The sequence below is a fragment of the Cucumis sativus genome, chromosome 3 (genome assembly GCF_000004075.3).
Source record: "Cucumis sativus cultivar 9930 chromosome 3, Cucumber_9930_V3, whole genome shotgun sequence".
Classification (NCBI taxonomy): domain Eukaryota; kingdom Viridiplantae; phylum Streptophyta; class Magnoliopsida; order Cucurbitales; family Cucurbitaceae; genus Cucumis; species Cucumis sativus.
The window spans coordinates 23,905,821-23,930,653 of NC_026657.2; the positions used below are offsets into that span (position 1 = coordinate 23,905,821).

The 24,833-nt window shown below is 34.4% G+C and overlaps 4 protein-coding genes across 4 annotated transcripts; 3 read left to right on the forward strand and 1 right to left on the reverse strand.

Annotated features, from left to right (window-relative positions):
* Positions 1 to 1,342: 1,342 nt before the first annotated feature.
* Positions 1,343 to 2,770, forward strand: LOC101222416 (ribonucleoside-diphosphate reductase small chain). Its single transcript, XM_004145645.3, has one exon. It carries the CDS (start codon positions 1,431 to 1,433, stop codon positions 2,418 to 2,420), a length of 990 nt encoding a protein of 329 aa, XP_004145693.1. The 5' UTR covers positions 1,343 to 1,430; the 3' UTR covers positions 2,421 to 2,770.
* Positions 2,771 to 9,915: 7,145 nt separating this feature from the next.
* Positions 9,916 to 12,626, forward strand: LOC101222897 (translocon-associated protein subunit beta). Its single transcript, XM_004145647.3, has 6 exons — positions 9,916 to 10,290; positions 11,451 to 11,549; positions 11,644 to 11,752; positions 11,839 to 11,910; positions 12,046 to 12,051; positions 12,171 to 12,626. Exons 1-6 carry the CDS (start codon positions 10,121 to 10,123, stop codon positions 12,285 to 12,287), a joined length of 573 nt encoding a protein of 190 aa, XP_004145695.1. The 5' UTR covers positions 9,916 to 10,120; the 3' UTR covers positions 12,288 to 12,626.
* A 4,913-nt stretch (positions 12,627 to 17,539) lies between these two features.
* On the forward strand, positions 17,540 to 19,945 carry LOC101202780 (cysteine-rich and transmembrane domain-containing protein WIH2). The gene is made up of 3 exons (XM_004145649.3): positions 17,540 to 17,760; positions 17,844 to 18,039; positions 19,543 to 19,945. Exons 1-3 carry the CDS (start codon positions 17,706 to 17,708, stop codon positions 19,598 to 19,600), a joined length of 309 nt encoding a protein of 102 aa, XP_004145697.1. The 5' UTR covers positions 17,540 to 17,705; the 3' UTR covers positions 19,601 to 19,945.
* Positions 19,946 to 20,744: 799 nt separating this feature from the next.
* Positions 20,745 to 22,985, reverse strand: LOC101222179 (protein AUXIN SIGNALING F-BOX 2-like). Its single transcript, NM_001280628.1, has 3 exons — positions 22,534 to 22,985; positions 21,682 to 22,177; positions 20,745 to 21,560 (listed from the first exon to the last, which is right to left on the reverse strand). The coding sequence occupies exons 1-3, from the start codon at positions 22,983 to 22,985 to the stop codon at positions 20,745 to 20,747; spliced, it is 1,764 nt and encodes a 587-aa protein (NP_001267557.1).
* Between the last annotated feature and the right edge of the window lie 1,848 nt (positions 22,986 to 24,833).

The following is a 24,833-nucleotide window of genomic DNA, read 5'->3' on the forward strand; positions in this document are numbered from 1 at the left end:
CCTTATATTTTTTTTTTTAAAATGTAAACATGTGATATAAATATGTTTGTGTATATCTTTTTGAGATATGTTTGAATCATGTGACCATAAATTTTGTCTTTTAGAATTCAAGAATAGAGAATCTTGGACATTGTAAAAGAATACATTCTTCACTTAAGTTTTCCATTATATCTTATAAAATACATTAAACATTAAAACATTAACATAAAATCACTTTTAATTCTCTCCATTTTCCACTTTCAATTAGAAATATCTTTTCATGTAAATATTTTTTCTTCAACAAACTCAGTGTCAAATAATTTTAATGATAACAATCTTTTATATCTTTTTTTTTAAAAATGATGTATGTTTTTGTATTTTTGAAAACTAAATTTGTTGAATTTTGTTTTATATATAATATTTTTTATTTACTTCATATATTTTTAAAATTTATTTAACAAGTTAAAAGAGTGGAGAGTGTATTGAAAATAGGGTAGTAATATATAAGGACAGAATTGATGTGATAAATACAAAATGGGATAAAGTTGAAGTGAAAGGCATAAAAAAGATAAAGTTGTGTAGAGAAGAAAAGAAAAGTAAAAATGTAAAGTGAGAGAGGGAAGGGGATATGGTGTGGGGGCAGAAATTGAATTATAAAAACAAAGGGTTCACTTTCCTTCCCGCTCTAAAATATATATATTAACTTTCAATCAAATTTCTCAAAAATTTCCCTCCAAATTGTTATATTCGAAATTTCAATTCTGATTTTTCCACCCAAATAAAAGTTAAATTATTATCTTACAATTCATTTCATATTATTCTCAAATTTCTACTTCATTTATTTAGTCTAAAAGAAATTTGGTTGTTTAGAGTAAAATTACTTTAATTCCACAGTTATTAAATACAATAGAAAAAAGAAGTATTTATTACCATTACCAAGAAAAGGAAATCCAAACATTTTTTTTGTTTCTTCTTTTTACCTACTTCTAACATGTAAAAGTAAATGAAGAATTGGAAAACAAAAGTTTTTGTGTTAGATTGTGAGTTGATGGAATTGATGTAGATTATATATATATATATATAAAGAAAGGTATAGATTTAAATCTGTTTCCGAAATCCATTTGAAATTGATGAATTTTGGAATTTCATAATTTGATTGGATCTAAAAAGAGAAAAGAAGATTACTTAATCCACAGAATTGATTATTGAATTGGTGATAGCTTGTTTAGAACGGAACCGGCAATTCCAAAGTTCCAAAATTGGGTGAAATTTAGATTTAAAGAAAAAAAAAAAAAGAAAAGAAAATTTAAATCACCCGCTATTTTTCAAAACCCTATCCCCAATTTCATTCTATAAAAACCCTACCTCTCCACTCCTTCCTCCACCATCGAAAAATCCCCCAATTTCACAGCCTCAACCTTTTTATTCATCCCCTCTTCCAATTCCCCGCCATGCCTTCCATTCCCGATGAGCCTCTCCTCGCCCCTAACCCTGATCGCTTCTGCATGTTCCCCATTCAATATCCCCAAATCTGGGAGATGTACAAGAAGGCCGAAGCCTCCTTCTGGACCGCCGAAGAGGTCGATCTCTCTCAAGACACTCGCCATTGGGATTCCTTAACTTCCGACGAGAAGCATTTCATCACTCACGTCCTTGCCTTCTTCGCTGCCTCTGATGGTATCGTCTTGGAGAACCTTGCCGGTCGGTTCATGAAGGAAGTTCAAGTCGCTGAAGTCAGAGCCTTCTACGGTTTCCAAATTGCTATCGAGAACATTCATTCCGAGATGTATAGTCTTCTCCTCGAAACTTACATCAAAGATTCGAATGAGAAGAATCGCTTGTTTCATGCTATTGATACTGTCCCCTGTGTCAAGAAGAAGGCCGATTGGGCGTTGAAGTGGATTGACAGCACGGAGTCATTTGCTGAGCGGATTTTGGCATTTGCTTGTGTTGAGGGAATTTTCTTCTCAGGTAGTTTCTGTTCTATTTTCTGGTTGAAAAAACGTGGGTTAATGCCTGGACTAACATTCTCAAACGAGTTGATTTCAAGAGATGAAGGTCTTCATTGTGATTTTGCATGTTTGTTGTATTCGTTGTTGAGGAAGAAATTGAATGTGGATCGAGTGAAGGAGATTGTTATGGAGGCTGTGAATATAGAGAGGGAATTCGTTTGTGATGCTTTGCCGGTGGCTCTAGTTGGAATGAATGGAGACCTTATGAGCCAATACATTGAATTTGTGGCAGATAGATTGGTTGGAGCATTGGGGTATGACAAAATCTACAATGTGCAAAATCCATTTGATTGGATGGAGTTGATTTCCTTGCAAGGGAAGACTAATTTCTTTGAGAAAAGAGTTGGGGAATATCAAAAGGCATCTGTGATGTCAAATCTAAATGGAAATGGAGGAATTCATGAGTTTAAGATGGATGAAGATTTCTGAAGATTGAAGATAAAGATGAGTTCACTGTGTAGAATAATATTTGTGGGTTCTTCTTTCTTTTAATTCTTATATGTAGTTTAGTATTTAGGGATTAGATTTGATTAAGTATGGTTAATTTAAGATTAAAAAAAAAAAATGTTTCATGGTTTGGGTTTAGGTTTATGTTGAATTTGGTGTGTTATGGCCACAAACTATGGCAGATTTAAGAAGCCTAAGATATGATGAGGGAAAAGAACCATTTTGTGATACTTGTTTTGCTGCTGTTATGCATCTTTGTTAAAGCATTATTATGTATTATAGTGTTTCATCATATAACACTGGCAACTCTACTTGCCAAATCTATTTTTATATCCTTTGATGACAAAATTTGAAGGTTTTTTTTTTTTTTTATTTGGATCCCAGATTCTAATGAAGTGTAGGGTATAATCATCTAAAAAAATTGCCGTTTGAAGCTTTCTTTTTTCCCTTCATTAATAATTTGTAACACTCATTTGGAGTTTGGTTTTATGCGAAAGATCTGGGAAATGGTCCAACATTTTTACTTGAAACTATTAAAATGTAAGTCTTTTTTATTTTTAGCATAAAAGGAAACTTTTTTAAAAATATTAAAAAATATCCCTTTTCACCTTTGTTTGTGCAAAAGACCCTCTCCAACTTCCTTTCCTCTTCACGTTAGTTCCTTCTTCATCTTCTTCGTCCCTTGTTTGTGATCGAATATTTAAATCAGGTGCATCGCCCCTCGTATCCATCCTCAACATTTGGTTTGCATTTGCTACAACGTTTACTAAGAACTCCTATTTCACTTTTAGGTGCCAAACCCTTACTAAGAACTCCTATTTCACTTTTAGGTGCCAAACCCTTACTAAGAACTCCTATTTCACTTTTAGGTGCCAAACCCTAACTCTTTTGAGGGTAAGTCTTTTGAAGGAACAAATCTTATCCATGCTCTAACTTTCAATTTTATTTTTGCCTTTTTCCTTGAATGACATAGTATTTTAGTTTAATATTATTTAATTAAATTTGATTTAACTGAATTAATATAAAACTATAAGATATTGAAGAGATCTTCTTATGTTTTGAATGAAATATTAATTAAATATGATTGAATTAACTATTAACTAATTGATTAATGATTAATTAATTAGTTAATTTAATTTTTTTATTAATTTAATATTTTTTGAATTAATAGAATCTTATGATTCTCTCTTACGTTAAGAAAAAGAAAAATAGTTTTTCTTAACCAAAATAAAAAGAATAATTTTGCTTTTATGCGAAATAGTTTCTCCCTAAAACTTTTACCTTCCAAATCGTTCCCACAAACTAATCTCATCTCAAAGGATAGGAATGTTTCCAATGGGTGGTGTTCTCAATTCGATGGATTGTAGATTTAGAGACGTCAACAAGAGTAAGTTCTATGTAACTTTTAATTTAAAAGCATGCTTAGTTTTTTTTATTTAGAATTTTGATTCTAAATATTGTCAATGTACTGGTATTTGGAATTTCCAAATTAAATTGAGGAATGATTTTGTAAAATCTTCTGCTGTCAAAGGTTTTTATCCCTACACTGAGCTCAACAAACAACCCTCCTCCTTTGGCTTCCATTCTTCCTGAAACTCAACTTCTCTCAAAGTCTTCTCTTATTACCTTGCACTTAAAGTGGAATGGTGTAAAATGACAGAAAGAAGGATTTGTTGTATTTAAAATAACTCTTTTTGTTAAACATCCTTGGCCAATTCTGTGAACTTCTTCTCATATTCAGAAACTGAGAGTTCTTCCTATTCTAGATGGAGAAACTCATCTCTCTTCCCATTTGTATATGTCTCAAAAATATATTTGCTATTGAATTTTTCTTTAAAATCTTTCTAGTTTACTCTTCTCCCCCTATTTTCCTCTGGAGTCCACCAATCTTCAATCTCTTTTGCAATAAAAACACATCCAAATTTACTTTCCTCTCTTTCGGGCATTGCATAACTTTGGAACACTTTTTCAATGTTCTTATCCACTTTTCCGCTTCCTTTGGTTGAGTAGTTCCAACTAACTTTGTAGCTCCTAACTCCTTTAACCTTTCTATTCCAAACTTCTTCTCAAGTTGTTGTCCCATGACATCTATCAACCTCTTAGCAAGCCTATGATACACTACTTCTTCTTCTTCTCTTCTTGCATCAAGATTGATTGAATGTGTTTCTAAGTCCATTGTGGGCTTAGTGGCTGTCCTTGATCTGACTCTCCTTGGTGGCATAACCTCATAAGACGTCACAAGGTTGTTCGAGATTTCTCACTTTAAAGCTCTGTGTTTTTCCTCTTGATCGAATAGAACCGAGTTTTAACACCTTTGTTCTGAGATTCTACTTTCGAGTACTTGTTTCGCTTGATAAACTCCAGAATGCTTGGTTGTTTTATTTGTGTGCATGCAATGTTTGTTCATGGATGTGTTGTATTAAAGCTCTAAATGTGTGACTTAGTAGGGGATTAGGATAGGATCATGCGATAAAAGGTGCTATCCTACCTATGTGTTGCTGGTTTCCAAATAATAAACATGTAGTACATAGTTTTCCTATCACTTGTCCAAGTGTAAGTGAAACGAAAGGTTTCGTGGGAAGTCTAGGGTCAAACATAGGAAATTTCTATCAAACCTTTGTTATAAAGCGTACTTCTCAAGGCAGTATACAATAGCTATACAGTATAAAGTAAAATTACAACTAATAAGCTAATTCTACTATTTATACTAAAGACTCTATAAAAGGTGGTATGGAATGGTGAAAAGAAGAGGGATGGACTAACTTGTGTTAAGAAAGTGTGAAGGAAGGTCTTTGCGTTGTAGGGCAATTAAGATACGTGGTGGTCCTTGATGCGATATAGATCAATTAACCATCTTTTAATTAAGGTGAACACCCTTCAATGCCTTAAATGCCACACTTGCTCGCATCTCGGAGTGCAAATGATAAAGATTGATTAAGCGATAACTATCCATAAGTTTTTACTTATAAGACTTATATTACCTCTCATTTAAGGGTGACAACCTCTCACTGCCAAGTTACCACACTTGTTTTCCTTCCAGGACACAAATGATGGAGGTTTAATCACGAAGATGGAGTTTGTGGGCAAACTCTTTCTTGTGCATGTTAGCTATGTCCTTGCTACTTACTCTCTCAAGTAGTTGGTGACAGATGATGTCCAAGCTATAGAGTAAAGCTTAACTAACAGGATAAACCTTATAAGTTAGGCTTCTTATTAGGAACTTATCACAAGCCTAAATCACTAATAATACACTTTGATAAATGAACAGAAAAGATATGAAAGATTGAAAATGAATAAATTTGCAATGTATTAAATGATATAGGCCTTTGGTCACGGTACAATATAACTCATACATTACAATGAAATACAAAAATCAAAAGTAAAGAAATGAAGTCCAGCGGCAGAATGCCTAAGCATTCTTTGGTTCGTTTACAAGTTAGGGTGAAGTAGAATATGGTTTTATCTCTAGTTTCCTTTAAGCTCTCACTTACAGTTGACCAGAGAAAGGATAGAAATATCACACCCCACCCCAGACACTTGCTTGCTCGGTCCAAGACGTAGCGTGATGTCAGCCAAAGTCGTTCGACTCAAGAACAACTTCAACTAACACATGACATGAAAGCATGAAACATTTAAACAATGAAAAACTTTATATCATAAGGATAGAACATTTAACAGCAGAAGTCCTAAAACTCTTAAATAACTTTAAAACCATAGGATAGCCCATTTGAAATTTCCATTTTATAAGTACCAAGTAAACATATATATTATACATGAAGATATGAATTCTTGAGTAAATATAGTAATGCTTTTAGTAAAACAATTCCTTTTATGAAAAAAAAAAAAACTAAGTTGACCTGACAGTAGTAAGTTCAACACGCAGAGATTCCACAATCTGTATATGAAAAGTGGAAAAATATTTTGAAAGAGTAAGTCAAAAGATTTAGTGAACAACAATTTTAGAAAACATGTTTTCATAAACAGTTTAGTTATAAAACTGAAACTTAAATACATTTATCAATAAACAATCATTTTATAACATAAAACTTAAAACATTTGCATAGCTTTTCAAAGATAGTCTTCCATAGCCACAGACAATATTTATCTCTTCGTCCGAAGACGGAACAGTCGTTGGGAAGCTATCCCCCTCCTTTAAGGCATGAAAAATATACCCTTCCTGATGACCCATAAACTATAGGTTCGTGAACTCTAACATCAGTATGGAGTTAAACACATGTATATAATAGGCCTCATGAAATTTTCGAGCATGGAGAAATTATTTGAAAACATTGAAATATTTTCCTTGAACTTGATCATGAAATTAATTCAAACATGGTATAACTTGAACATTGGTGCTTAAACTTTTATCAATAAATCATAACTTGAAATAATAACTTGAAATCATACTTTATAAATCATTTTCACAAACTATTGCTTGTAAAGATTGAAAACATGCTTAATAGATACTTTAGAAATCATGGTGTTACTCATTGCACTTGACCAGAGCATTAATCGTGATATTCCTCTCAAGCTTCCTTGATCTGAAAAATCCATATTTATTCATTTTATTTAGTCTTTTGAATAAGAAAATATCCAAAATTTTCCTTAAATTTCTCAAAAATATCACAACAGTTCAAAATAGTCCAAAAATAGCTCAATGGTGCCCAGTGACATGATGGATAGGGTTGGCCACGTCTGCATGACCTAAGGTCTTGTCGCGTGTAACCTTGCAATGAAGGGTGCCGCACGCGTCCTTACCATCTACCCAGTACACCCACACCACATGTGCCTTGCGCGCGTTGTGTTCCCCACACATTATGCGTACTAACCTCTAACGCAAGGTCATGCACTCAAACTGTGTCATGGCCTTGTCATGTGTGTGCAAAACTAACTAAAGTAGCCTCTAAACTGAAATTTCATACTCATCTCGCCCACACATGCAAGCCTCTTGTCCACTATCCAAAACACTGTTTTTCGTCCAAAATCATGACCCAAATTTAAAAAATCATAACTTAAAATCCATAATTTTTTTTAACAAATTTCGTTCTACAAAGTTGCTCTGAATTGTCTTAACTTTCTTACCTCAAATTTCCAAAGAAAAATTCCAAGAAACGAGTCCTATAGCCTTCTGAGTGTGTACCTTGCTTAGATTCTCCTAGAAAATGAACTTCTCGCCTAATCTTGATCCAAACACCTACCTCATTGAATTCAAACTAAACAACAACACTCTCTCACAAACGACTTAATTTCTAAACTTTTAAGATCAATTTGAATTATTTTGCACGAGTAAGTTGTGATAACTCCTTTGCTGAAGACAACTATTTATAGAAGTCCTTGCTTGAGATTAAGTTGATACTTAATCTTGATTAGACTCACATTTTAAGCTTGTGATTACACCTCATCAACTCCCCCATGTCCTCCTGGCCACAAAAAATGCATGTTAACATGGTTAGGACACCTAGATAAACTTTAAGCTGAATGCCCTAATCATGCCACGTTGTTGTGCTACTCACGTGGCTAACCTCCATGGTTTTATCGAATAGTCTTAGCCTCAAAATCTCTCAACGCCTAGCCTTGGTTGCCTAGCTAATTGCATGCTAACCTCTATGTCCATCTCACCAAGCCTTGGTTGCCCAACTAAAACGCCAAAGTTCAAACACCTAGCCTCAAGCCCCATGCTAGCCTCTTAAACATTAATGCCACAAACCTCTCTTGTGTGTCCTTCCTCATGTAGACAAGCCTTCCTCACATGACTAACCTCTCATAAGTAGCCTTCCTCGCTCAATGACACATCTTTGGAGGTTACTTTTCATGGCTTTGCCACCTAGTCCATGTCCCAAACACCTAACCATGACCACACACCAATGCTTAGAGGTTTTCAAGCCTCATCTTGTTGCCCAACTAACATCTTTTAAAGGTTATTTTGTCCCTTTTTTTGTCCACACAACCTTCAAACGCCTAATGTGTCTCTTCTTGACACTTAGCCAATTTTTTTAACTTTTCTCTTTTTCTTAAATCTATACTCTAACTGTTGATCTCTCCAAATAGTTTTAATTTCTTTTCCTCTAAATTTCACTTTTTCCTTGTTCCTAATAACTTCCAAAGGTTTAAGAAATTTTGAGGTTTCATAAGAAATTTTGGGGTTTCACAAGAAATCTTTTACAAAACGCAGAAAAATTATTCCATTTTGTCGGCTCTCATGGAGCTCTCTAGGTTTTGGTCCATTAAAACCAGAAAAAGTAAATGGTAGGTAAGGAGCCATTGTATAGACTTCTTTCGACGGAAAACTTCTATTCTTCTGATCATGTCAACGCCAATTGCAGTTCTTTGTAAAGTCATATCAACTTCAACTATAATTCTTGCCTGCTAGTGCGTGATGATGTGGTTTTATGCCTAAGGATGTTAATTGCCAAATAGGAATCCTAGCACATACCTTTTGCACATGAATTCCTTTGTGATTCATTGTATCTTTTTTTCTTTATAATTATGTGATAAAACACTGAAAAGCAAGATAAAACAGACATGGAGATCTACTTATTCAAGTTTTATTCTCTTATATTTATGATTTTGCGATAGAAGCTAGCATTTTGACACAATATCTTGTATTTTGGCTCCATTATTCTACTTTAAAGGTCATAATAACTTGTATTTCTACAAGTTATCAATGTTGTCCCGAGTAACGTAACTTAGCCCAAGAATGTTGGAAAAACTCTTAGCTTACCCTCAACATTTGGCAAGTAGATGGGATATAAGATGCAGGTATTATAGTAATTACCCAGGAGGCCAAGATATGACAATGAAAACAAAGTTTCTAGTAGGCTTAAACTTTGATTATTAGATTGTTGTCAATTGTCCATACTTTGGGGTTGGAATTAACCCCTTTTATAAGCTTACAAGGGTTAGGGTTTCCATAAAAATAGGTTGCAGTTGTTCTCTCATCAGCTTACAACCAACTCTAATGATCAATTACTGGCACTTCGACAACTAATTTTGGTCTTCAACAACCACCTCCATACAACCAACTTGGATGATCAAATTTTGTCTCTATTTTTGTGCACACTCAACTCATGAGTTGTATGACTATTAAAAGCATGTTGTAGGATGGTTGATTATACATATAATTGTATTTGTCGCAATAGTTATATGTAAAACGAACTTGTATATGAAACGAGTGTTAAAGAATTTGGAAAAGTAGGCATGCAGTAGAAGGGTGGAAGAAGATGTAAAGAAAAATACAAAGAAAAGAGTGATAGGAAGATGAGGAGGGGGTAATAGGAAGAAGAATATGATAGAAAAAATGGATGGAGAAAAAGTTGTGATTTTTGTTTGGTTTTCCATTTCATTTAACTATATTTATGCAGAAAATTTAATTTGTAGTTGGTTAGTTTACTAACAAAACAAGAAATTGAAAGAAAGAAAAATTGAATATGAAGTGAGTGAACATATAATAAAAATAACCCCTAATTAACACAAAATGGAAAAGAAAAAGTTGGGTTTGTGTTTGTGTGTTGAGCATAATGACAAGATTACCCCTGTTGAAATTCCTTCCTGGGGGGTTCTAAAAAATCCCCATCATATGTTCTCTTCACCGTTCCACATTTTTGCGTACCTAATTTATCTGACGCCTCCTTCTCCCAAACTCCCTTTCCGATCATCTCTCTCGCCCTAATTCCGACCACTTCATGGCCCCTCCTATGATCCATCTCCTCTTCGCTTTTCTCTTCCTCTCCTCAACCATCGCAACCTCCGATGTTCCCTTCATTGTCGCCCACAAGAAGGCCTCCCTCACCCGCCTCAAATCCGGCGCCGAACGCGTCTCTGTCTCAATCGACATTTACAATCAGGGATCTTCGTATGTTCTCTTCCTTTCCTTTAATCTGATTTCTCTTTCCTTTTCTAGATTCACCTTGACTTTCTACTCTCTGCTCCCTCACTTGTAGATCGAATCCTTCTCTGTGCATGTCTGCTTTCATTCATTCTGTTTTGTTCTCGATCTATGATTTGATTTGTTCTTACGTTTTCTCGTACATCAATTTAAGGTTCAGGCGTCGCAAATCTTCTCAATTGTAGAAGAATACACATTTTCATCGATGTGAAATTTGGTGCGTTTGTCTTTTATGAATTGTGGTAAAAGTTCGTAACGTCTTTGGTTAGATCCTCAAGGCTATTATGAACTGGACTCAGGCGTACCTCTCCTAGCTGCATCAATAAATTCTGTATTTTTTTCTTTTTTTAAATGTAAATACCCAAAAAGGATTTACCGGGTCGTTTTATTTTGATGATTGCTGCATTGGCTGTCTTAATAGTTGATCAGCCATGATATTCATTGTCATTCCACCCTAGATCTTGTTTCACATTAAAATTCTGTTCACTACGTCTGCTATAGTGGCCATGCAACAGGAAGATATAAACTGCTTTTGAGTCAATTTTTCTCAAAAATTTACCCTTTGGTGTACATTGATGGGTGGAGGGTTATGTATGTGATTAAGTGCTAGCTGAATTTTAGAAATTTCTAAACCAAAGTTGAACATGTATCTATTTGACCTATGTGAAGCAAATACTGAGAAGGTTAGAAGAGCATTCATGACGCATGAGATGTTCTTTTGACACATTTCCTTGCTTCTTTTTAAGATAATTAAGAGGGTTTATTAGGAACATTGAAAGGGAGGAGTTGTCTGACTTATACATCTTTTTCTTTTTTATTTATTGATCAGATTTACTATCCCTATCCTGTTACTTTCTTTGGCCTTTGCTTTGTATTGTCCATGAAACAAATTGCCATTCAAATTTGTCTTTTCAACTTTATAAATTATATATATATATCTTATTTCTTCATTTCTTTCGTTGCTTAGATTTTCTGTAGTTTCTTTATCTTATGTTATCTCTAACTAAAGAAGGGAATCCTTTTCATTTTCCTCCCTAACCCTGTTACTTTTGTATATTTTTATTTCTAAATTGCCTGGGTTATAATTTTTCTCCTCTTTTTTGTATTTTCACTTGTAATGATTACAGGACCGCATATGATGTAAGTCTGAATGATGCAAGCTGGCCAGGAGATATGTTTGATATTGTGAGTGGTGAGACCTCCAACTCGTGGGAAAGACTTGATGCGTAAGTGATTCCTTTTGTAATGTATTATTTCCTATATGCTATGGTTCCCTCCATTGGGTTTTTGTGCTTCTAACACGAATCTGCTGTTTGACAGTGGTGGCCATGTGTCTCATTCATTTGAATTGGAAGCAAAATCAAGAGGAATGTTTCATGGTTCACCTGCTGTTATCACATTCCGTGTCCCTACGAAGTCTGCTTTACAGGTCAAATGCAATATCCTTTCAATTACGATTATATTCTGGGTTACATAAGGTTGCAGACGTTTTACCATTCATCTTGATATCTGTAGGAGGCCTTATCAACCCCAATTCTACCTTTGGATGTCCTCGCTGACAGGCCACCAGAGAAGAAGTTTGAGTGGGTAAGTTTATCCCCATTCCTTGAATGACTTTTCCATTTCAAGCTTAATGATTTAAAGTCTTGTCAACTTGGTTAACTGGAGCAATCTTTTTGCCTTTGCATGGAATTTATCTCTCTGGGGGCGTTATTTCAACAGGTTAAGGTATGATTCATTCCATTCTCTCAATTCTTCCATAAAACTCTTCAAGTTAATAAGCAAACAGAAGCATTTCTTTGTTGACTGACCATTTATTCACATAACTGTTGTTTTCCTTCCTGCAGAGACTGCTCGCAAAGTACGGCTCTCTGATCTCAGTGGTCTCCATCATCGTTCTCTTCATCTATCTTGTGGCTAGCCCATCAAAATCTGCTGCAAAAGGAAGCAAGAAGAAGCGTTAATTGAAGAGTGGGAAGAAGAAAAATAGGTATAACTGTGTGTTACCCAAAATTTGAGAGGATGATATGTTTGGCTGATGATAATATTTTGTTGGGTTAGGAAAGGTACAGAAACTTTTTGAGTTGATAGATTTTCTTTGACCCCTAATGAAGTAGAGCCGGAGGAAACAGAGTTTAATTATAGACATCCACGAGAGTCGGTTAAAAGTTAAAAACAAATGGTGCCAGTAGTTGAGTTGTTTGTTTTTCTTTTTCTTTTAAAAAGTTATATTTCGGATTTGTCCATCGTATTACTGAGTTGTTTCTTCTTTCTTAGCCATGAATCTCTTCTTCATTTTCTTTGCTTTTTGTGTTTGTTCTATATATAACCTCAAATGCCGAAATGATTTCAATTTGTGTTTGTAGGTTCATATGTATATTTTGGTTGCAAGGAACATAAATCTGACCATCCGTATGTTAAAGCTTTTCTATAAATTTGACCCATGCTATTTAAAACTTGTAAGGTCGTGTGATGAAATCTTAGGGAGTAGAGTAGGCTCAATAATTAAACAAAATTGATAATTATGCATAAAAACAAAAATGTGATAACATCTGCCTGAACTCTCTATTACAAATTGAGATGGGTTTATTATAGGAGGGATAGAGGGGTGACCATGGATTGAAATGTCGAACATTGGCGGATATTTTTACCGCTCACGAACTTTATAAAATCTATTTAGATTATTTATTAAATTTTTACTTTAATTATTAGTATTCATATTCGTATTGGTGGTTTAGATGGATTTTTACACTTTTTTTTTTATTAATTTGCATTTCTCATTCTAACAATCATATCTTGAACTTTTTTAGTTCTTATGGTTGGAAAATATGAATAAACAATTTTAAATTTCAAAATCTTCATGGGGTTAATGGGAAGCTATGTTACTTTAATTGTTACCGTTGTTAGTTAGATGTTTAAATTGGTGGAAATTTTTTTAATATTTTATTGTAGTTTGTCTATTTTGTAAATTTTTGTTTATTTTCTTTCTTTTCATTTGTGATCAATCCATTCATTCAAAATATTGATAATGTTTGTTTTTTTAAAAAATTAAATAATATCAAATTAATAATAAAATTCTCATATCATTTATCAAATTAATAATAAAATTATAAACAATTAAATTTGAGATCAATTAAAAGTTGACATTGTGTTCCAAATCAAAAGTTCAAGGTATAAATTAGCAAAGATTGATGATGTCATGAGTTTTCATCGTGGTCGGTAGATTGCTAAAATCAAATTGAGCCTAAGAATGTGTTTAATCCAAATCCAATTAGTTAGGGTCAAGCCAGGTCTACGGATCAATCATGTCCAAGCTCAAAAGATTCATAGGCCACATGAGGACTTGAGTTCTTTTCATTTGAGAGGTCAGAAAATTTTGCACTTCAGACACCTTAGAGAGAACTCTCCTAACAATAAGAAGATGTCCTGACTTCTAATATCTGAACACTTATTGAAGATATAAACATTCTTTCAATACCTCGATTCAAAAACATCATTTGCTTCACTTCCTCAAATCAAGTGTATGTATTCAACTAGAGAGAATCATACAATCAAGTACTAGCGTTTGAATTGCATCCACATCAAATCTACATCAAACAAATTCAATTCCACGAAATACGTTTATCTAGAAACCTTGTGCAAACAAAAAAAACAATAATTTTATAACTTTTATATTAGATAGAAAGTTAAAAATTATTGTAAAAATAACTTTATTATATTATTAAAAATATATATATAAAGTAAAAAAATAAAAAAAATACTTGTTTTTATTTTTTATCTTAGAAAAAAAAAAGAACAACTACAAATATAGCAATTAGAATTAAAATATTAGCATATATAGCAACATTTTAAAAAATGGTAAATAGAACAAAGTTTATCAATGATAGACTTCTATTGTTTTAGACTCTCATATCGTCGGTGATCTATTATCGATACACTTTGTTATATTTGATCTTTTTAAAATGTTGTTGTTACTTCATTCTTATCACTAAGATTTTCGTTCGTTTTAACTACCCAAAACAAAAATAACAATTATTAAACAAGTTTATTTTTAGTTTTTAAAAACAAAAAACCAAAATCAAATACCTAATATGTCATTGGATTTCTTGTTTTTAAAAAATAGAAAAATCAATTACATTAGCTGAACATGTGTAGTTTTTGTTTTTTCAAACATAAAATCAAGTATTGAAAGTATAAAAGCTAAATGGTTATCAAACAAGACCTAAAACAAAAAATTCATGTCTATTTGATCCCTAAACATTGAAATGTATAAATTATAGATCTCTACACATTGCATGCTTTTGTCCAATAGGTTCCTGAAATTTAAAAAGTATTTAAAAATTATAAAGAGTTTATACTATATTTGACTTCGTAATGGTTGGTTGTTTTTATAACTTCGTTACTTGAAGAAACAAATATTTCACTAGGATAGGTGTTTTGGCTAAACTTAATCTTTAGTGAGTTGTGAACTATTGTCTATAAGGGCAATCCTTTGATCAATATGAGGGAGAGTGGTTGATAACTTGTAGAAATACAAGTTATATTGTAGTCTTTTAAGTAGAATAACGAAGTCTTAACGCATGAAAATGAGAAAAACATGCAGTAAAATAGATAAAATAACTTGGTTGCGCGTTATGAAATATGGAAGAGCTTTTTATGTCTGTTTATTGCGTTTTTCATGTCTTTAAGGGAAAAAGAGAAGAGTAGCCAGGTGACAAAAATGTTAGGCGAGGAGACACGCTCTACCAAATGACCAGAAGAATGAAGCTAGGAGATACACATTGTTAGAAGACAAAAAATGGATGGCGCTAATGTCAGAAGAGACGAAAAAGGCATCTGCAACGTAGAGTAGCTTTATCATAGAATTAATGAAGTACAAACGATGTTAATTCTTGTCAATCTTTGCCTATAAATAGATGCTACATCTTCAAAGAGAACGGTGTGAAAATCCATAGGAGAGCAAGCTCTTTCAACCTCCATTCCCTTTCTTTGCTTTAGGTGAGATCAACTTAAAATGGAGATGAGAGAGTTCCCCTTCTGCTTTCTCTTAGTGTATAGGCAAAAATCAAAGTCAATGAGTATCAGCAGTCATACTCAGCCACTCGCCTTATTTCCTTGTAATATTTCATTTGCAATTTTCTTTTTTGTATTTGTAATGTAAACTTCATGGTTGGCAGGCTTAAAGCCTTAGTTATGAATATTTCTACTTCCATTCCTCCATTTTCTTATCTCTCAAATTCAGTTATGTCTAAGTAAGAATGTGTAAATAATGTAAAGAGTGGTTAATGCTAAGGAATCTAGATGTCTGCGTTATTTATCTTATTCAGTTAAATGTAGCCATTAATGTTTTGTCTTACTCGAGAGAAAAGATAAATTGCTAATTGTTGTCACTTGACGCGTGATAACTTGGATATAGATAAACATGCTGCGAATGGGTTATAGCGATGCAATTATGTCGTTGAGCTTATCCTTAGCATACATATCAGAAATGCTAATGTATGTGGTAAAGACACGAAGAGGTTGGTCGCCCTGATATAGGATGAGTTGCATATAATTAATTTAGAAAGATTAAATACAAATCATCTCTTAACTTTAAGTATTTGGATTCCAAAAGACAAGCAAGTTTGGCGAATGCACCAAGACGTTGTTTGCCTTAAATTTGAAGTTAACTAATGCTCTATGTCGCCTTGACACATGAGTTACCTTTGCTCTACACTTAATTAGTTAGAGATTCCTGCATTTCATCGTCGAGTGCATGAGTTTATATTTCATTTCATTCCACCACCATTTTCAACTAGTTGCTCTATCGCACTTAATGTAAATATATAAGGTAAAATTATATGAATTGTGCATATTAATTTATATTGTATAGATACCACATGATTTTAGAATGCAAGATTGTCCTAGTAGGATCATTAATTAATTCTCTATGTTCGACCCTAACTTACCTAGAAAACTCCTCTATTCGCTTACACTTAGACAAGAGAATGAAAATTTGTACTCAAAATGATGAATTAATGAAGTTGGCAATGCATAGGTAGGATTGTGTTCCTTTAGTCATATATATACTTAGAGCCTAACATAACATATTCACAAATTGATGTTGTAGTTATAGAACAAGGAAGTGGTCTATCTAGCCAACGAAATAAGCCTACCATTTTTTGGATTTATTCGAGTAAGGAGTGGGGAACACAACTACACATGATGTAATTCACTTCTTCTCGTCTTTAGAGAAAATATATCAATTGCTCCCTTAATGGCTGATTCTGAGTCTTGAACAATGGAGATTCTCATTAGCCTACAAGAGGTTAGTTTATTATTAGACTTTTTGTTCGTTAAATGGATCATCAGTACTTAAAAAGTTAGATGTAACTACATGGGTAAAAAAATAATTTGAGTCAGCTATAGTTATGAGTTTCTAATCGTAGATTCATAAGATTTCCTTGTTAGCTTAGAAGAGATAGAAACATTGAATAACAATTTGGAAATTACTATTTTGGTCTTTGTATCTTGTTCAATGTATTTTGGTCCCTAAACTTTTAAAAGCGCGTGTTTTGGTCCCTGAACTTTTGAAAAAAACTTACTTTGTTCTTTGCTGTTACAACTATGTTAACTATTTAACAAAATAATGATGTGACTTCTATATTATTTGGATGATTTGGCTCTGTCACCACGTGCTCGAGATGATTGAAGCAGTCGACATCCTTAAAAAGGTTGTTTCTAAAAACAAAAAAAAAAGAGTCATACTAATCTTTTTACGATGTGATTAGACATTGAAATAAAGTAAACTACTTTTAAATAAAATAATAAAAAATGGTATGCAAAAACTAGAATTTAGTTCGAGAACAATTTTTAATAAAATAATAAAAAAATGGTCCGCAAAAACTAGAAATTTAGTTCGATAGTTGTTTATGTACGAGGAAGTGTTAGCACTCCACAAAATTCATTTAGAAAAGGGTGACCAAGTTTCAAATGTTAGGACATGCCCTGTGGAGGTTATTTATATCATGGTTTTCTCCTCCTCCATTAAACTTAATTAGTTGATCCCTACTACCAACCAGCACAAAGGCTTTCCACCATAGGTCCAATCTTTGTATGTGTGAAAAAGATGAAGAGCTAAATTTGTAATTTAAATAGTTATAGGTGGGGTGAGTGGTGCATTTGAGGAATATTTGGAACCAATATGCAATTATTTAAGAAAACATGATTGGACATGTAATGTAAATATCTAAATTAAAATAAATGCTTACAACTAGAACTTGTGAGAAGGGGAAATACCCCATTACCCACCACCTTAAGCAATTCTGCTATCGTTTTCATCTTCTTTCTTCTTTCTTCTTCCTCACATCTCCAAATTTCTCCATTTCCATTCCCAAAGAATTATGAGTTACCCTTACGGCTACAACCATCCTCCGCCCGAAACCTACCCTCCTCCTGGTCAGATCTCCTTCTTTTCTATTTCTCTCTTCTTCTTTTGATTTTTCACTCCATCTCATTCTTTTCTTTCTTTTCTTCTATAGGGTACCCTCCACCGCAGCCTGGATATCCCGGCTATCAGCCACACCCGCCGCCACCGCCGCATCAAGGCTATCAAGGCTATTTCTATGATGGGTATCAGCCATCGGCCCCCCCTCCCCCTCCTCCTCCACCGCCTTGTCATCATCAGCACTATCACTACGATGATCGAAATGATTGTTCCTCCTTCCTTCATGGATGGTACCCTTTCCCCTCTAATTTCTTCAATTACTATTTGGACTATCATTTTCTTGATCCCATTTTCATTTGTTTGTTTCACTTTCTGAAATGTGATCTTGTTCATGCATTCATTTTCTGTGCTCTGGGAATTCATTGGATTTGTGAAATTAATGTTTTCTGATTTTCTTGGGATTTCGAAACTGGCAATTCAATTTTCCTTTTTTTGATCTTCTTTCAATTTGATACCCATCCTTTCTCTTACAATGGAATATATATGTTCAGTGAAGGCCGACACAATGTGGCTGTCCCTTGGTAATTTTCCAATTCATGTTTGAACTACATTTTTTTAATTTCTTTCTCATACATCCAATTATGTAGGATCATAAGCGACATTATTGTTCCATCCCTCTTGAACAATGCCTTCTTGCAATAGGCTTTTGTGCTGAGGAGTTATTTAAACCCCCATTTGATATCCATTTAGTTTTTCGGTTTTCGAAAATTTTGCTGGTTTTATTACAAGTTCTTTACAATAATGTTCCTTCCTTGGGAAACATTTGTGTTCTTAACTACTTTTTCAGTTTTCAAAACTTTGGCTTCAATTTTGAAAACATTTGTAAAGAGTAGAAAAAGAAAACCAAGGAAATCCATTGCTTAAAGTGGTATTTATAAGCTTAACTTTCATAAAGCGAAAAGAAAATTATCAAATGGGGTCTAACAATTTCAATTTGTTTGGATGCATTCTATCTAAGGACATTACAGAATGGAAGTGGCTATCCTGAACCAATCAAAATCATCTTTGTTCTTGTATAGTGAACTAAGCAGTATTTTTCTTAGTTTAGTCAGCAATAGGGAAAAGAAAACTGGTCGTGTAATGTTTGATATGGGTGCACAGAGCATCTGATGCTTCTCCTTTTATGCTACTTTGTGATCCAATCCTTTCTTCCTCTTTTTATGTTTTGTAGCTTTGATAAAACTATTGAATTGGACTATCTGTTTGTCAAGTTATTGATGGGACTTTAACATTCTGATTTTTGCTAATGTGGGTCCATTATCTTTAATACTGTCCCCCTTGTAATTTGGAAATCAATTTTGCTTGTTCCTTATCTTAATACCCATGTTTATAGGCGTTTTAATGTTCTTGTTGTGCATGAGATAGCTCAAGAAGCCCACTCATTCGGGCGTGTTTTATTGGCTTGCTCCCTTTCCTTGTTGAGTGGAGTACTTGTGTAGAACTTCGAGGCTTCCTTTTTTGGGTTCTTGTGGTTTAATGCTTGTTTCTTTTCCAAAAATAAAGAAAAGAACATTTAACAAGTTTTCTTTCTTCTAACGGATAATGTTTTAGTAATTACAGATGCTTGTGCTTTTCCTTGATCAAACTGAGAAATAATGTCTAAGAATTGTGAAATAAGTTCCATTCAGTAAAGTTTTCTTTCTTATTTCTTTGTTCTTGGTTCCTTATTAGCGAGTGTCCAGTGACTGGCTTTTGATTATAAGTAACAATAAACTTATTGTTCTCTTGTGCAGCTTAGCTACACTTTGTTGTTGTTGTATATTGGAGGAGTGCTTGGCCTGCTTCCGATAGACGATTGCAAAATAGTGTTTCTTCTTCAGTCGGTTCAGCCATGCTGTGTTCATGTCTTCTATTGTGCTGTGTTCATGTCTTCTATTATGAATCGTCGCATCACTTGAAACAAGATTTGTAGTTTCTGGTTTGTGTGATTGCAAACTATATCTGTATTGTTTGATATCTAAATGTTCTTATTTACTTTTATACATACCTAAACAAATAGTAGATAATACTATTATAGACTTGGAATCCCTATTGTTGTCATCCATATCAATTTCTTTAAGATTTTGATGCATGGTTTCTGTGGAGCCTTGATACAGAAAGCAGAATATGCTATTTAGAACTTGGTTTGATCCTTCATTTGGTATCCAAACATTTTAATTTTCTGAGTGGCCAACTGATGCTGGCCCCACTTTCCTTTTGTAAAGTGGTTTTTCTTTCATTCATTTTTTTTTAAATAACTTTGACCTTATGATCATGAAGCTAAAACATCTGAATAACTTTCTTTCCAGAAGAGGTTGAAAATACGAGCAATAAATATAATAATCACAATCAAGCACCTTTTAGTTTTGGAAGCAACAAATGAGAGTCCATTACCTTTTTTTTCCCATCTCTAGAGAAAGCGAGGAAACAAGGAGTTCCATATAATTGTTGAAAATAAAACAATTGAGATTCCATCTTATATATTAGTACACGTTTAGGTTAATTAGTTTAATGCCGAAGACAATCTTCCCAAATCGTTCCAACCTCTATACTTGTTGAATTCGTACACAAAACTTTTGATCATTAGACGATTAGGGTAGGTTTCTCAATCAAACCAACCTCAACCATAGACCAAACAGTTTAACACTCTTCCAAATTTCTCAATCTACCAACTTCTCGATTTTTTTGTTCGGTCTATCGAAAGGAAGGGAGAGCAAAGTCATGCAAATGAGTAGAAAAAATCCAAAGAGCAATTGAGAAATGAGAAAACTAGAATTGCAAAGTCTGTCTATAACATCAATGCAGATAACAAATTGAAAAACTCCCAATAATTACAATAAACACCAATACACTAAACTCACATAGCTAAATAAAAATCCCACTGGTCAGTTTGCCTAACAAAGAAAAAAAAGGTACAAAGTAAAATTCAAAAGCCTTGATGGAAAGAAGTATCAATCTACAATGTCCATACAAACTTAGGAGCATCTTTCCTTGGTCCTACTAATGTACGGTACAGATACATTTTCCCCACTTTCTGCTTATCATCACGGCAGACTTCTGACTGACCATTCTCGTTGATCATCTCCACATTGCGGCAGAATCCCAACTGATCATTCTCGTTGATGATCTCCACGTTCAGCCTAGGCATCTTCTTTGCTAGTGTCTTGCAGCCACCAAGAGTAATCTCGCAGGACGACATCCAAAGGGATCGCATTGTTTCATACTTCCCAACGTCCTGCAGAAGTGCCATGTCACCAAACGGGCTGTCCATGATCTCGAGCTTGCGAAGTTTCTTGCAACCATTCAATACGTGAATCATTCCCTTGTCGCTGATCCCAGCAAATGCTAATGAAAGCATTTCTAGATGCTTTGCATATTCACCAATGTAATAAAAGACCTGATCTGAAAGGAGGCCTGAGAGAGATAAACGTCTCAGACCTTTACATGCTTTGACAATCGCCCCAAAACCTTCATCCAGTGCATTCCCCATTACAGGGTCCGGTTTTGTGGGGTCGAGGATGCACAGCCTGAAACGTATGAAGTTTGGGTTGTTCTTTGCTACAGTTACAAGCGCAGCATTTGTCATCTGATGGCAGAAGTACAATATCGAATGAAGTTTGGGGCAACCCTTCGATATAGCAACCAAACCTTCCTCTGTGACAGCAACATTACCAGCCCCAGAGAGATCAGATGGGAAAACCCTCAATTCCTGCAATTCGTTACAAGTTGAAGCAACAACTTCCAGTCCTTTGTCTCCAATACCATCCAGAATCTGTGGCCCAATAACATTTCACATCATTTAAAAGGATATGAAGTATATCCATACATAGAGGTGAAATCATATGCATATATAAAGCATTATATTGTAGTAGTAAGGTCGGATGAGTACATACCCACAAGCGTTGAAGTCTCTCGCAATACTGAATGACCTTTATGAGCTCATTGCCATGAAGCCCAGGAGCATAGCTCAGGTTCAAGGATGTCAAATTGGAGCAAATTGGGTAAATGGAGGCCAGGCAGCAAGGAGAAACATCTAAAAAACCAGATAAACTCCTGATCGATTTGCATTTCAGAAGGGTGTTCTTGATATTCTCATAGATCTCAGAATCTCGATCGTGATCGTAAGACCCGGTGCCCAAGTCCACAAGTTGAGGAGCATGTGCCAATATATTTTGCAAAGTTTCAATAGGCACCGCACGGTTCAGCCTCAAACTCTTGAGGTTAGGAGATCTTGCCACAAGCCTCTCAAGAGCACCCAGATTCACTTCTCCTCTGAGGCAAGCAAAATTCAGGGAGACAAGCGACGTGCAGCTCTCTGGAAAGCAGCTAAGCCAGTAATTACTATGGTCATCAATTTCATTCTCTTGGAGGTCAAGCTCCCTCAGAAACCTAAAAGGAATCGGGAAAAAGAAAGTAAAACACATCAAGAAACCATAATCTCACATCACGCAAAGACCCTACGAATATTGTATAACTACAATCTACACAGCAGGTGAAGAAAAAAACCCACGGACAGCATAATCCCTAAACATGGTTCTAAAGTCAACAATCAACAACGCAGCACAACAGACCATCTATCCTTAAAATGCTCACTTCAGACAGAAGAAGAGTTTCACAAACCAATACAAACCCACAACAACCAAGAATAGTAAGTAAAAGTAATGTCTCTAATTACAACCCAACAAACAAAGCTCAACAGAGAAAAAAAGAGAGAGAATTTTCTTCTTTTATTATGATTATTATACCTGCAATTGGCAGCAATGGCAGCAAGGCCATTGGTGGTGAATCCCTCACAGCTGAAAAGGAGAAGGGACTTGAAATTGGGAAAGGATCGAGAAAGAAGCTCGAGACTGTCGTCGGTGACGACCATCCGCTTCAAACGAAGCTCTTCGAGGGAAATCCGGCGCTTCGCAAAGGCTTGGATCCAAGGGTAAACGTAGCCACCCCAATCATGAGGGACCAAATTGAAATCAGCGAAATGGGGCTTTCCCTTTAGGGTTAGGGATTTAACACAAGGAAATCTTCCGATTACCCTCTCCGGCGTGATCGAATAGCAATTTCCCACGAATACTTTCTGTCTACTAAATCTATCAACTCTGTACCACAATTTGCACACCAAGGACACCGCGTTCCGGTCCCGGTGAGACGTTACATAATCAAAAACATGTTCTAAAACCTCGTCGGGAAAATAATTCATCGTTTCTCAGCATCCAAAGAGAAAATTCCCCCAAAAACAAGACTTTCCGAGGAGAAATTTTTTATAAAAATAGACCCAACTTTCACCAGGGAAAGGAAAAAGAAGAAGCAAAAACTTTCTGAAGAAAAATATATTTAAGCTCCAAAAAGAAAACGAGAAAAACTTAGCTTTATGCAGCAGTATGAGTATTACATACCGGGAGAAGAAGAAGAAGGGAGGAAAATGGGAGGAATTGAAGCAGATCTCGGAGGGATTGTCTAATGAAATTTGAAATCCGCGGGGAAGTTGACAGATCCAAGGAAGTGAAGAGAATAAAAGAACAAATCTTGCATCTGGGGCAGTTAAAAAACCTAGATCTGCAATTGCAGAGAGGAGGGAGAGAGATTGGGGAAAAGGGAATGGAATATAGTGAGGAAGAAACAGAAGAAGGAACAAAAAAATTGAAGCAGTGGTTGAAAATGGAGGAGAGAATGAAATCCTGAAGTGAAAATGAAGAGAATGATGATGAAATCAAAAGAAAAAAAAAAAGAAAAAAAAAAAGAGAAAAAAGAAGAAGAGAGATTTAAGATCCGTTGAAGAAGAAGAAGAGAAAGAAATATGTACAGAAATAAAAACTTAAGGATTCGATTTGTAATGATGAAGAAGAGAGAGAGAAAGAGAGTAAAGAAATAGAGAAGAACAGGTTCGTCTCTCCCACTGAAGAAACGAACTGGTGGTGAAACAGAGAGAGAGAGAGAGAGAGATGGAAGAGAGGTTGGAGAAAGTTAACCATGGTTAGTTTATAACCGGAGGTAGTTTAACCATGAGTCAACATGCATGTGTCCTTATCTCTTGTTTCGAAGAGAGAGAGGCCCCCACACTCTGCATTGTCTCTAATTTTTCTTTTTCATTTTCTTTTTCTTTTTCTTTTTCTTTTCTTTCATTTTTAATTTCTCTTTTCAGATCTTACCATTGAAAGGAATTTTAAAAAAGGTTTATTAAGTAAATTTAATTGAAACTTCAGCTCATGATTATGTTGAAGTTAATTAAGGTGGAGAGATGAAGATAAAAAAATTAAAAAAAAAAAGAATGAAAATTGAAAAATGTGTGTGTTTATGTGTAATGTATGACCATATCCCTGCGAAAGTGTTTTAAATGTAAGTGTCAGATAAATGAGACTGATTTTTGGAGGAAATTACGGGGTTTGCCATCCGTAACTTTGATGAGGCTGTTTTAAGCTACTGCCGTTCGTACGTGAGCGTCATACTCCATGTGGATCAAATACCTTTTAATCCCTCACCTACTTATTTGTTTTTCTTTTTTTATTCACTCCCCACTCCCCACTCCGACTTGCTTTTCCCTTCTTCTCTTCTTCTCTTCTTCTCTTCTTCTCCTCTTTTTTTCCTCCCTCACTAATTAATTCTTCATTTAATCTCCTTTTTACCCTCTCTAAATTCAAACCAACAACATCTCCCATTATAAATTAATAATTTCATACATTATCACCCCTCTTCATTATATACAAATAAGTTTTGTAAACCTTATTTACAAACTAACATTCATTCATCCTCATTCAACATCTTACTATCTGCAAAACTGCAACACTTGTTGGTTTGTTTGTTTGTTTAGGATGGGAAGGAATCAAATATGAATTGGACTATCTTTTGAAGGTAATTAAAATGAAATAGTATTTTTTTTTAAAAAAAAAAAAGAGAAGAAAAGAAAAGAAAAGAAAAGAAAGAAAGGAAAAGTGAGAGTTAGTCACAGAATTGATTAAAGTGGGGGGTGGTGTATGTGTGTGTGTGTAATATTTACTTTTTAGTATGATGATGATGATGATGATGATGATTCAGTGCAATAGGGTGCACC

Bases quoted from the DNA above. Each gene is read 5' to 3' on its own strand.
- LOC101222416 (XM_004145645.3), top strand. From the start codon at position 1,431: ATGCCTTCCATTCCCGATGAGCCTCTCCTCGCCCCTAACCCTGATCGC.
- LOC101222897 (XM_004145647.3), top strand. From the start codon at position 10,121: ATGGCCCCTCCTATGATCCATCTCCTCTTCGCTTTTCTCTTCCTCTCC. The intron at 10,291-11,450 runs GTATGTTCTCTT...TAATGATTACAG, and splicing joins ATTTACAATCAGGGATCTTC to GACCGCATATGATGTAAGTC. The intron at 11,550-11,643 runs GTAAGTGATTCC...GCTGTTTGACAG, and splicing joins TCGTGGGAAAGACTTGATGC to TGGTGGCCATGTGTCTCATT.
- LOC101202780 (XM_004145649.3), top strand. From the start codon at position 17,706: ATGAGTTACCCTTACGGCTACAACCATCCTCCGCCCGAAACCTACCCT. The intron at 17,761-17,843 runs GTCAGATCTCCT...TTTCTTCTATAG, and splicing joins CGAAACCTACCCTCCTCCTG to GGTACCCTCCACCGCAGCCT. The intron at 18,040-19,542 runs GTACCCTTTCCC...TCTCTTGTGCAG, and splicing joins TCCTCCTTCCTTCATGGATG to CTTAGCTACACTTTGTTGTT.
- LOC101222179 (NM_001280628.1), bottom strand. From the start codon at position 22,985: ATGAATTATTTTCCCGACGAGGTTTTAGAACATGTTTTTGATTATGTA. The intron at 22,178-22,533 runs GTATAATAATCA...GATTCCTTTTAG, and splicing joins GCCATTGCTGCCAATTGCAG to GTTTCTGAGGGAGCTTGACC. The intron at 21,561-21,681 runs GTATGTACTCAT...ATTGGGCCACAG, and splicing joins AGAGACTTCAACGCTTGTGG to ATTCTGGATGGTATTGGAGA.